Source organism: Phoenix dactylifera, chromosome 8 (assembly GCF_009389715.1).
Source record: "Phoenix dactylifera cultivar Barhee BC4 chromosome 8, palm_55x_up_171113_PBpolish2nd_filt_p, whole genome shotgun sequence".
Taxonomy (NCBI): Eukaryota; Viridiplantae; Streptophyta; class Magnoliopsida; order Arecales; family Arecaceae; genus Phoenix; species Phoenix dactylifera.
Genome location: NC_052399.1, coordinates 8,491,147 through 8,502,262, shown reverse-complemented (window position 1 = coordinate 8,502,262; position 11,116 = coordinate 8,491,147). Strand labels below are relative to the sequence as shown.

Here is an 11,116-nt window from a genome sequence, read left to right as displayed (position 1 = left end):
AAATATAAGCTAACTTGATTGACTTTATTTATTAGGGAGGTTGATACAAAATTAACTACCGAAACTTATCCTGCTAAATCTAGGAATGTTAACTAGTGGTTATTTGATTTGGAGCCAGCTATAAATGGTTAAATCCATCTACCTCTTAGTTAACTATTTGGCATCCAAATGTAGCCTCAAGAGATGGCCAGAGTAATGCACAATTTATAATAATTTTAGTCTTAACATCTTTAATTTGTTTCCCACATGGTATTCATTGCGTACATCTTCATAACAAAAGTTTTTCAACCGCATTGATGGATCAATACCAATCACATGAAATTACAAGGCTTAATATGCAAAAGCAAAAATTTTACATATAAGTACCTAGATCTCAGGGGTGTATATTCAAAATTCTCTACGCTAAAAAAAAAATATTTATTATTTCGAGAAAGGTCGATCCACATTTAAAATTTCTATAGGGCCCACAGCATGCAACCCTGATAGGTCACACGGATGGGCCAATATCCGGATGACAAATGATAGTTTATCGATGGGCTCATCGTGTGGACGGTCCAGATCATCCAATGGCACGGTGATCCTCCAAGAGAGGCGGTGGAGGAATAGAATCCTCTAGACTCGTATGGAAGGGCCTTTTGCCTCCCTCCCCCTCCGTCTCTCATTATATATTCGCGTGGGCGCTCACCCACTTCTTTGCTCCAAAAGAGAGAGATTTGTACCCAAAAAGAATCCCATTGCCGGCCATTTCTTGTCTTCCTTTCTGCTCTCCGTCGGAACCTAAAGCCATCGCAACGATGAGGTAATCTTCTTGTTTCTTGTTTCCTCTATTTCCGATAGTCAAAACACTATTTTTCAGTTTTTAAAGAATTTTTTGTCTTTATTTTGCTACTTGTTTGATGATTGAATGATTCTTTTTGGTTTTTCATGGGAGAAATTTGATTCTTTTTGTTCTCATATGAATTTATTCAAATTTTTGCGTCTCTATTAGCATTTCCTTATCCTCTTCTCTTGATACAAAGTGGTTTAGGTTTTAGGGTTTTGGGCGGGTTTTTTTAACATCTGCTAATTAGCATAAATAAATTGGCTTTTAATGAAAACGAGTTTAAGTAATTGTTCTATGTGTATGCGATGATTTTATCATTCAACAGAATAGTAGAATAGTAGGATGGTACCCCCCCCCCCCCCCCCCCCCCCCACAAAAAAAAAAAAAAAAAAAAAAAAAGAAAAAAAAGAAAGAAGAAGAAGCTAAGATTAGGAGGACCGCAACTTCTTCACTGCAAGAAAGAAGATTATGTAATGGATAGATAGGAACTGGAGACTTATGGGTGCTTCGAAGTTATTGAGCTCGAAGACATCGGCCAATTTTTGTTCATTTAATTCAGATTGGTATGCCTTTATGTTTACTAGTTTTAGTGGGATTAAGTTTGGGAAGGAAATCCACTGTGTCCTGTGGAAACTGCTGTTTTTTCAAGGATTTCCCTGGTTTTGTTCTCTTTGATTCTAATTTGTTTGGGTCATATGTTGTATAAGCATGCATGGGAGGATTTGGTTGTTTAGAAATCTAGCTATTCACTCACTGGCGATCTATTAATTGCGTAGAATTTCTTCAGGTGCTGATTTGCTTGTGTAGGATTTCATCTGATATATGTATTTATACTTTTTAAAAAAACTCATCATTTAGCTGTTTACAAAAGCTGGAACTTGAAAAGAAATCACAGCTAATGAATATATGCGTGTGTGCGTGCTTGTATGTGTATGTGTGTGTGCGCGTACATCCATACACACACATACACACACATCCACGTACATATATCAGCGAATTATTACTTTAGGGTATGTTCTGCTTATCGTCTGCTATGAACTTTAGAGTTTCATGATGAAACTGCGCTCTTCTTCCTGTTTAATAATTTTCAACTTGATCACCAAGCAAACAGTGAACTTTTTTGGTCGAGATGTGTGACCGCATGCAAGTTTTTTGGTTGCTTGCTGCGAGCAGCTATGATTCTTTTATCCTGATAAGAATGAAAGTTCTCTGGCAGGCAAGAATTTGATTTCTAATGCCTAAAATTTCAGAGCTAACTTATTCTTGTATCTTTGGTTCGCAGTCGACATCCAACTACAAAGTGGGCTCAAAGATCTGATAAGGTGTATCTCACCATTGAGCTACCGGATGCAAAGGATGTGAAATTGAACCTGCAACCAGATGGGCACTTTTATTTCTCCGCAACTAGTGGAGCAGATAATACGCCGTATGAGATCGACTTTGAATTATTGGACAAGGTCAGCGTGGAGGTAGGTGCACAAATAGGACAAGAATTCTTGTAATAGTCCCTGTTAGGAATGAAAATGTTGTAACTGGCATCCATGAGAACATTGCAGGAGAGCAAAGCTGCTATTGGATTGAGGAACATATGCTACCTAGTGAAGAAAGCTGAGAAGAAATGGTGGAGCAGGCTGCTGAAGAAGGAGGGGAAGCCTCCTGTGTTCTTGAAGGTTGATTGGGACAAATGGATTGATGAAGATGATGACAATGAACATAGTAGATGTGAGTCTGCTGTTTCAGGCATCTTCTAGTGCATATTATTCTAAATTGTTGATTGTATCTTCTTTCTTTTATTTTCTGATTGTTCTCTTTAACTTACTTTTAATTATGAAATATTGTTCTCTGTGCAGTTGGAGATATGGACTTCGGCGGTATGGACTTCTCGGTATGTATTTTCTTCAAGATCCGTCTGTTGTTGTGCGTTCTCTTCTTGAGTTTCTCACCCTCTTTTTACTTGTGCAGAAGTTGGACATGGGTGGTGCTGATGATGAGCTTGAAGACGATGCTGCTGATGCCATTGACATTGACAAGGATGGAGGTTAGCAATGCTTTCATTCTATCAAGATTAATAGCTTGATATACACATTTGGTTGAACGGTAGCTTGTATAGTGTAGTATATAGTTGTTCTTCTATTGGCACGTAGATGGTAGACTTTATCATGTTTATTTCTAGGAAGTCCAAATCTTTAGTTCGTGGAGGTAAATATTATACCTTCTTTTAGCCGTTACTTCAGATATTTTCCATTTTGAGCCACCTAGTTGTGATTCAGGAGTGCAGTGAGCTAACTTAAATACATGGCTTAAAATTGTTCTTAGGTTCTAATTTGTTTTCAGAATAATATTGTTTCTCTTTTATATTTTATGTGGTTGGTTTATGGTAATTAATAGATTTCTGTTATTGATTGGACTGTGTTGTCGCTAAAGCAGATAATGAAACGGAAGAGAACAAGGCAGAAGGTAGTAATGTGGAGGAGGTAGCCCAAGCTGCAGCTACTAATGAATCCGAGCCAAAAGCATGAGGCTTTCCAGCCGGCTGAGATTTCCCTCTTATTAACTCCTGTGAGGAACTTTGACATATGTTAAAGGCGATGCCCTCGTTTTGGGGAATGCCGGATGTCCTGTTTCATTTTTGCTTTAATTTTGAGATGTTAGTAAAGGCAATTTGAGACTTAAAAAGAGTTGCAATATTTGGATATACTGCTTTTATGGCAAAATCATTTAGTCACGGATAGCTGGGACTTATGTCATGTTCTCAGTCTGTGGTTATTGAGTATGCCTCGGTTCTCGATCAATTTTTGCTCCCAGTTCATGGGCTTTTCGAGGGGGAATGCAAGTCTGGGTCTGGGTAGGACGACCAAGTTATGATGGAAGCAGCTCAGCCAAATTTTTGGAACTCGTCATGGTTGTATCCCTGATTGCAGAATTTCAGAAGACATGCTTTGAGGCATGGAATCACTGTCTCCATAATTCGTGGAATTGAAATCTGTCCTGTCCTTCATGCCTCATTATGTGGTTATTTTGGAGAAATATCGCACGAACCTAGAATTGACATGCCTTCTTAGGAACGTACTTAGGGTCCATTTAAGTGGCAATTGGAGAAAGCCGGGTTTATGGATGGATTAATTTAAGTTCTTAATGTGTTTTTTTTGAGTAAATGGATTATAATGGATAGCGAAAATATAGGTTAACGGGAGAATGGGAGATATTGGTGCACAGATCCATAGACGTGGAAGAAAAAGAATAAGTAGGATTAAACAGATCGCTAGTTTATGATAGAATTTTGGCAGATTCAGATCGGTTTAGAAGCTGTTATCTGGGGCGGTCTTGGCTCTGCTGATGCATGATATTAGAGGAACTCAGCTTCTGGTATTTTTCCATGAAGATGAAATCTGGAGAAGCGGTGCAATGAACGCTTGCTGATTAAGATATAGTAACGAATGGGCCAAGATGAGTCCAAAATCTCAATTTCAGGATTGAGATGTACAGATGGAGCAGCCATAAACTGATATATTAATAAAAATAGTGAAAGAAAGATTAATAACTTTTACTCTTCTCGCTAGACACCAAAAAGTAGTCTCGCATTAAGAAGATAGAAACGTTGAAATACCTTGGACACAAAAATATCTCGTGTCAGGATACGAAAGGCGCAAAGTGGACATCATATTGTAATATATATATATATATATATATATATATATATATATATATATATATATATATATATATATATATATATATATATATATATATATATATATATATATATATATATATATATATATATATATATATATATAACGTATATAAAAATGGTATATGTGAAACACTGGGATTTTTCTTAATAATATCAGATATGGCTTTAGTTCTTTGACAAACGAAGATATAATAGTGGCGTATAGTTTTGTAACTTTGTTGACATTTTATACACAGTCGAAAGATGAAAACCATATTAAACTACTCTGGATTTTATTTTATTTTGTTAATGATATGTGTGGTTGAAAGAAAATTCATAGAAAAGAAAAGGGAAAAATAGCATTTTTTTATGAAAAAAAAGAAAAAATCTTCAGGGAATAATCATAATTTTTCTAATGAAACAAATAAATAGAAAATATATTGTTGAAATTAGTGTTCCAACCAATTCTTCATACCACTAAATGTTCCCTGAATTTTATCCCCTGAAGAATTTGTGCAGTTTTTGTGAAAGCCAGCCAGGACAACTTAAGAAGGTCTCGGCTGGAAGACCAAAAACATCCAATGCAATTTCATGTATGCTTGGTGTTTCTATACCACCTGATCATATAAAAGGTTTTGCTCCACGGCATTAAAACCCCTCACTTGATTTGATGATACTTAGGATACCATGTCCAGAAGGTAAAATCACAAATACTGCAACAGTAAATGTTCTTCTACTCAAGTATACTGCAGTGTTCTATAGAACTCAGCACCAAATTCCTACGAGTTTTTAACTGTATGATACAAACTCAACATACTGAAATATGAACGTTTCCACCAGACAAGTAAGTACTTTTTTATCATCCTCAGGACTGCAACCTAAATTTCACAGGGCCATGAGTGTCACTCCATGTGTCCAAATTTTCTTTAATACCAAAGTTCTAATTCATTGGATGCAAATGATTGCTGCACCTTTCACCTTTTGGGTCAGCTTTCAGGCAATCTAAATTGTATGCCCTCAGGTGGTGGTCTCAATGTGCAGACCATCTCTCTTGTCTTCCCAAAATAGACCTGCAAGGGCATGAGGTAATGAACTAAGAAAAGAATTCAAAGGTCCAAGATAAAACCAATCTTATAGACTGATTCGATATAATGGCTGCAGGACACACTAGTTTATAGGCAATTCCATGTAGGCAAAATACGGTCCATCAGATAGCAGCAGGTTGGCTCATATGATCATGGAAAACCATCAAATGGTTTAATTAGACAAAAACGAAGTTACCTGATCCAGTGAGTTCCTGAGCTTGCCCTCCATTTCTTCTATCATCTTTCCCATGTTACACATGTGGCCCTCTGCTACCGAAAGGTCTGAACTCATCTGTAGAATCAAAAGCATATCGGTGTTGATAAAGGTTATAGTGAATATATGATTCAAAATGTATAACCCAAAACTGTAGTTTCCAAACTAAAATTAAGAGAAGAGAAAATACGAATAAAATTTTTTGAACTAGCTGATTGTAACTTTACCAGCTATTAAAGCTCATAAACCTAGCTAATTCACAAGAAGCTTGCTGACTATTTGGGGTAAAAGTGGGTCAGTCAGGAGGACCCGGGATGTTTCCCCTATGCATCTTGAACCCTAATCTTGATTGGTCCAATTCAACTAGTATAAAGTTGGACCCGACTTAACCAAAAATGAAGTAGTTCAAAAATGCTGAATAATAGCCTAAAATTCAAGAAGGAATCTACCTAAAGCACCCTATAGGTAAGTGAGTTGGGCTTAGGCTGCATTTGGATGGGAAAAAAGTGGGAGGATAATTCCCATGTCCCAACCTGCCAAACGGTCTTCTTGGCCAGCAGGATAACCCAATTTGTTCCCCATACCATGTGAGGGATATCCCTCTTCCCTATGCCAAACGGTCTTTTTGGCCAGCAAGATAAACCCCGTCCCTCTTACTTGGGGAGGGTTGGAATAGGCTTATTCCCTCCCATCCACTATTAAGTGCACACAAAAGTGGGAGGGTAATTTTGTTTCTGTGATGAAAGACGAATCACTGCAAAATCCCAAGCGTATTTAATACACTATATTCCTTCCTACTTATTCTTCCAACCAAATGCCAAAAGACACTTATCCAATGGAATATGCCCGTCCTTTCTACAGTACCCAGATAATTTCTTCTTATTCCCTCGAAATTTATTCTGCAACCAGATGCACATGCAAGAGAGTATGCACATGTTTAGTCCGCTATGTTTGCACTCGTAGCAACTTTGTCTAATCACTGAAACTACTGTGGCTTTTACCAGGAAACATGATACCTGACAGCTGAGTTGCTCATTAAATATATCTATTATGAGTACATGGATGTACCAAACCACCATGATGACAAACAATGTGGTACCAACTTATAAAATTACAAAACTTAAAGCATTCAGCCTTAGGCCCAACTTATCAAATTCTAGGTACTTATTGTATGGAACAAGCCCTAACATGTTTAATATACTAAAGCCTACAAAAAGGTGGTTATATTTGGGCAGAAGGATATGCATCAAGGTCGTCCCCTAAGTCCAAAGCATTATAGCACAGCCAAATATCAGAAAGTTAGAAAACAAAAACGGCAAGAAATTATCACACCAAGTACCTGTCTTCTGATTGATCCTGACAGATTGAAAGTTCCTGATGGCTTCTCTTCTGTGGTCAATGATAACATAACAGTACTGGTTAGGCAGTAATGAGCATTTCCCTCTTCTTCTGGTCCAACCTACATGGGCAAATGAAGATTTAATGATTAAAGTATTCAGACCATATGAAATATACTGTGCAACTTAAGTCATTCGGCAGGAGTCAATCTTCCATCAAAATCACGCTCACCTCAATAACATGAATAGCATCCCATGAACCCTCCTGCAAATGTCCTCTCCTCCCATGCCCTGTCTTCGATCCATCTTCATTCCCAAAAACAATTACATGTTGTTACAACCAATGTTACTATTGTGCCAGCAGGAAAGAAAAAAAGAAGAGAGAAAAGGAAAAAGAAAAAGAAAAAGAAACTGTTTTGCAATAGAAGCCTTACCTTTCTTTATTAAGAAACATGCCACAAAGCCCTGGCTGTCATTTTCCCAGATGTACACTGATGAGACACCTCCTTCATAATACCTAACAATGCAGTTTGAACAGAAGAATTACTATTACTTCCTTAGAAACAAAGGCAACATTATAATTTCTCGGGCTGAATAGAGAAATAAATTGAACAGATGATAGACAAATATCTCTTTATATCTTTAAAGGGAAAAAAAAATCCAGCTCATAAGCATCATACAAAATCATGACAGCAAAAAAAAAAAAAAAGAAAAAAAGAAAAAAAGATCTGGAAAGTAAAGGACCTCACTGGTCACGATAAACAGCAAAAACCTCATTTGCTTCAATTTCAAGTTTCCTCAGTTCGTCTGATGGTAGCGGCCCATCTTCCAGAGGTGGAAAATATTTGTTTGACCAAGGCGATCTGCACGCGGAAATGATAATCAACAAATTGTAAACATGGAAAATCCACCATATAAAGCACAGTTTTTCATACAAAACAAGAACAACAACAAAAGGACTAGTACAACCAACATCAAATGCTTAAATTTCCCTAAAAGAATTCAGTACATCAGAAACCATAATCAGAGATTATGAGAATGGTTCTTCAACTTCAACTGTTTACCTATATGAATCCGCATCCCTGTTGTATTCACACAGTATGAACTCCTTCATCGACTCCGTATCCATACAAACCTGCTCTTTTGATCAAAAACAAAAAAATTCCTACAGCAAGTAAACATATAACTAGAAAGAAAAATTTAAAAAAGGAAAGCAACTGAACTGATGGCTCAAATAGAGCATTTTACATATAGCTCAAGTGCAATCGAATCATGCATAAAATTTCCATGATTGAGCTAGTGGGCATCAAGAAGAACATCTACTAATAGCTCAAAGGTGTCTTCCTGCTGTCTAAGCAATGTTTGCACTGGTGTTCGTGTTTGAATTCAATGGTTGCATCAGAAATTTAGAAGTAACAAAATATTTGGGAAGCACGGGATAATCCAAAAAATCTAAAATTTTTCAAACCCAGCTTCAAAAAAGAAAAAACAGCACGAAATACACAATTCCAGATAATTTGTTCCCCATGTATTATACTCAAAACACAAAGAAGAGAAGAAAATAGTCACAAACCCTTTTTCAAAAGAGACGAGAGATCCCCAAACTACCGACAGGGCCCTCTGAGAAAACATATTTCTATACAAAAAAAAAAAATCCTTCAAATTCGTCCAAAAAAATCGGATAAAAGGATTCATTTTTCTACTTGAAACTAAGTCAGAGCTCATAAAATCTTCCCAAAACAAAAAAGAAACGAAAACTTTGATTGAATTATAACACAGAGAGACAAAACAAAGAAGCCACTCAGACAAGATCGAACTTCGTATAGATCGAGAGATAGATAGCTATCAAGCACGGACTGGACTCGGATCAAGAAAACCCCCGATTGGAATCAGATCGGAGAAAAGCAGTAAGAATTAAGAAAAGAAAAGAGGAGGACCTGGAGGGGCTGGTCAACTTGGGAGAGGAGGTCGGTGGAGTGGTGGGGGAGGAGGGACAGCAGTGCCGACAGCGCCATCTCGCTCTGGTTCGGCGAGATTCTCCGCATCAGATCCATCGCCGCCTCCATCTCGATCTCTATGCGCAGATCTCTCTCTCTCACGAACTCTCTGTTTCTGGCGAAGGATCTGGGGAAGAGAGAACAAAGAGGGGAGGAGGGGTTGTCTTCTTCTCTTTTTGGGGAAAGAGAACGCAAGAGAAGAGAGAGAGAGAGAGGAAAGGGAGCCGTTGTTTGATCCGAGTTTCCCTCGCGGGAGCCGCCCTGTTGACAGTCCCACTAAGAGCTTATGGCAATGGCTTTTGGATTCTGAGAATTTTACCCAAGCTTTATGTTTTAATTAATTAGATTAAAAAAAAGGAAATTAAATAAAAGGCAATGACAATGATATTTCAGGAAAAACAAAAATGGTGTGGGTGGTGCACAATTATTTGCACCTTATTCATAAACTAAAACTTAAATATGCATAAACAAATTCTTAGGCATTTTTAACAACTTGTTAATAGATATACTCAAATGATTTAATTCAGACATCCAAAGTTTACTTTTATTCGCCCTTTCTTCATTTTTTTTTGGCTCATGCCATCTATATTTCAATTATCTTATAAATAACTATTATTTAGTTAAATTTTTTAAAAAAAATCGCACAAATATTTTGTAGCTTTGTAGCTCTCAAATTTTTCTATCCATTCTTTACTTTCTTGTCACATAAAATGCAAAATATACTTCCCATGATGTTTGCATTGTTGATCGATACATCTTTATTTAAACTAAGTTTAGAGTGCTACTGAATTGGCCGCAATTGTTTGTGTGACACTAGCAGTTGTTGGATATAGTAGATTACAAATTTGCTTTCTCCTACTCTTCTCTTTTAAACTAAAATCTAAATTATACTTTTTAGGATTATAGCACTAATTCAGTGTCAAATTTATAAGGCTAAATAGGTACCAATCATAGCCAAAACTTCAACTTTCAATACATGTTAATAGGTTATTTTGGGCTATTATTAAAGCTTTTATCCAAATGTGTTTCCATGGCCAAAACCAAAACATGGTTTTAGAATCAACTTACATGAGTTATTGGTTTTCAGATCAACCTATATATGGAGCACAATCCAACAAACATTTGTTCTCTCAATTCCCATCTTTAATTTATTTTGGAAAATGGATAGAGGAACGGTAAGCTTAAGGGTGGAGGGTAGTCTGGTCATTCCCCTTTGCACTCGTTATTTGAAAGATCCGCGTTTCGGTGCTTGGGAAAAGCGCCAAAGGAACCATTCCAAGACACGCATCAAAAGGCCCCAAAACAAACGGTCCTGGAAAGAAACGTTGAGGCCGGAAAGCTCTCAGAACTTACAGTTCTTTAATTATTGAAAGAAGCATAGAAATGGATGGGTCATGCAGTGGAAGGTACATCACCTATTCTAGTCTTTGTCAGTGAAAGACTAGAACAAACGGATCGAGCACATCAAATTATAACAACACTGGCATCCTAAGTATCAAATTATAACAACACTGGCATCCTAAGTTCATTTCATGATTGCTATATTATTTCTACATTATTATATGATTCAGAAAATTCATGAAAATATCAAGATAAAAAATTTCATTAGGCAGTTTGATCCTACTATTTCTTAAACAAAAATCATGAGATTTTTTTGGATCACTCATAATTATCTCAAACATTAGTTATTTATGTCTGGAAAATATTAATTATTTTATCTTGTTTCATTTTGTTTTACGATAGCCTATCTTCTTTTTTTTTATTTAACCGTTGGGAACGTTGATTCAGGTTTACGATTGGCATGAACCAATAAATTAAAATCTGAATATATCATGATTACACAATATTTACTTCATTATTACTATATATTCACTCTTTATTCACATTTTTCCTTCCCTTCATTTCCCTTTTTAATTCTATTTCTCTATTGTCATGCCAAGACCACAATGTCTACCACGTGAGAACAAATAACATATACAGGGCTAAA

The 11,116-nt window shown here is 36.6% G+C and overlaps 2 protein-coding genes across 2 annotated transcripts; one reads left to right on the top strand and one right to left on the bottom strand.

The window, feature by feature from the left end:
• Nucleotides 1–610: 610 nt before the first annotated feature.
• On the top strand, nt 611–3,565 carry LOC103722701 (co-chaperone protein p23-1-like). Its single transcript, XM_008813350.2, has 6 exons — nt 611–799; nt 2,106–2,292; nt 2,380–2,545; nt 2,674–2,708; nt 2,786–2,861; nt 3,251–3,565. The coding sequence occupies exons 1-6, from the start codon at nt 795–797 to the stop codon at nt 3,340–3,342; spliced, it is 561 nt and encodes a 186-aa protein (XP_008811572.1). The 5' UTR covers nt 611–794; the 3' UTR covers nt 3,343–3,565.
• Nucleotides 3,566–5,135: 1,570 nt separating this feature from the next.
• LOC103722700 (probable F-actin-capping protein subunit beta) lies at nt 5,136–10,091 on the bottom strand. The gene is made up of 8 exons (XM_008813349.4): nt 9,070–10,091; nt 8,197–8,267; nt 7,882–7,995; nt 7,567–7,649; nt 7,365–7,438; nt 7,135–7,254; nt 5,778–5,873; nt 5,136–5,566 (listed from the first exon to the last, which is right to left on the bottom strand). Exons 1-8 carry the CDS (start codon nt 9,196–9,198, stop codon nt 5,483–5,485), a joined length of 771 nt encoding a protein of 256 aa, XP_008811571.1. The 5' UTR covers nt 9,199–10,091; the 3' UTR covers nt 5,136–5,482.
• Between the last annotated feature and the right edge of the window lie 1,025 nt (nt 10,092–11,116).

What these genes read in the sequence shown, in the direction of transcription:
- LOC103722700 (XM_008813349.4), bottom strand. Translation starts at nt 9,198, where the DNA reads ATGGAGGCGGCGATGGATCTGATGCGGAGAATCTCGCCGAACCAGAGC. An exon ending in ATGTTTCTTAATAAAGAAAG is followed by an intron (nt 7,439 to 7,566) that starts GTAAGGCTTCTA and finishes TTGGGAATGAAG; the next exon opens with ATGGATCGAAGACAGGGCAT. An exon ending in CAGGATCAATCAGAAGACAG is followed by an intron (nt 5,874 to 7,134) that starts GTACTTGGTGTG and finishes TTGATTCTACAG; the next exon opens with ATGAGTTCAGACCTTTCGGT.
- LOC103722701 (XM_008813350.2), top strand. An exon ending in TGACAATGAACATAGTAGAT is followed by an intron (nt 2,546 to 2,673) that starts GTGAGTCTGCTG and finishes TTCTCTGTGCAG; the next exon opens with TTGGAGATATGGACTTCGGC. An exon ending in TGACATTGACAAGGATGGAG is followed by an intron (nt 2,862 to 3,250) that starts GTTAGCAATGCT and finishes TCGCTAAAGCAG; the next exon opens with ATAATGAAACGGAAGAGAAC.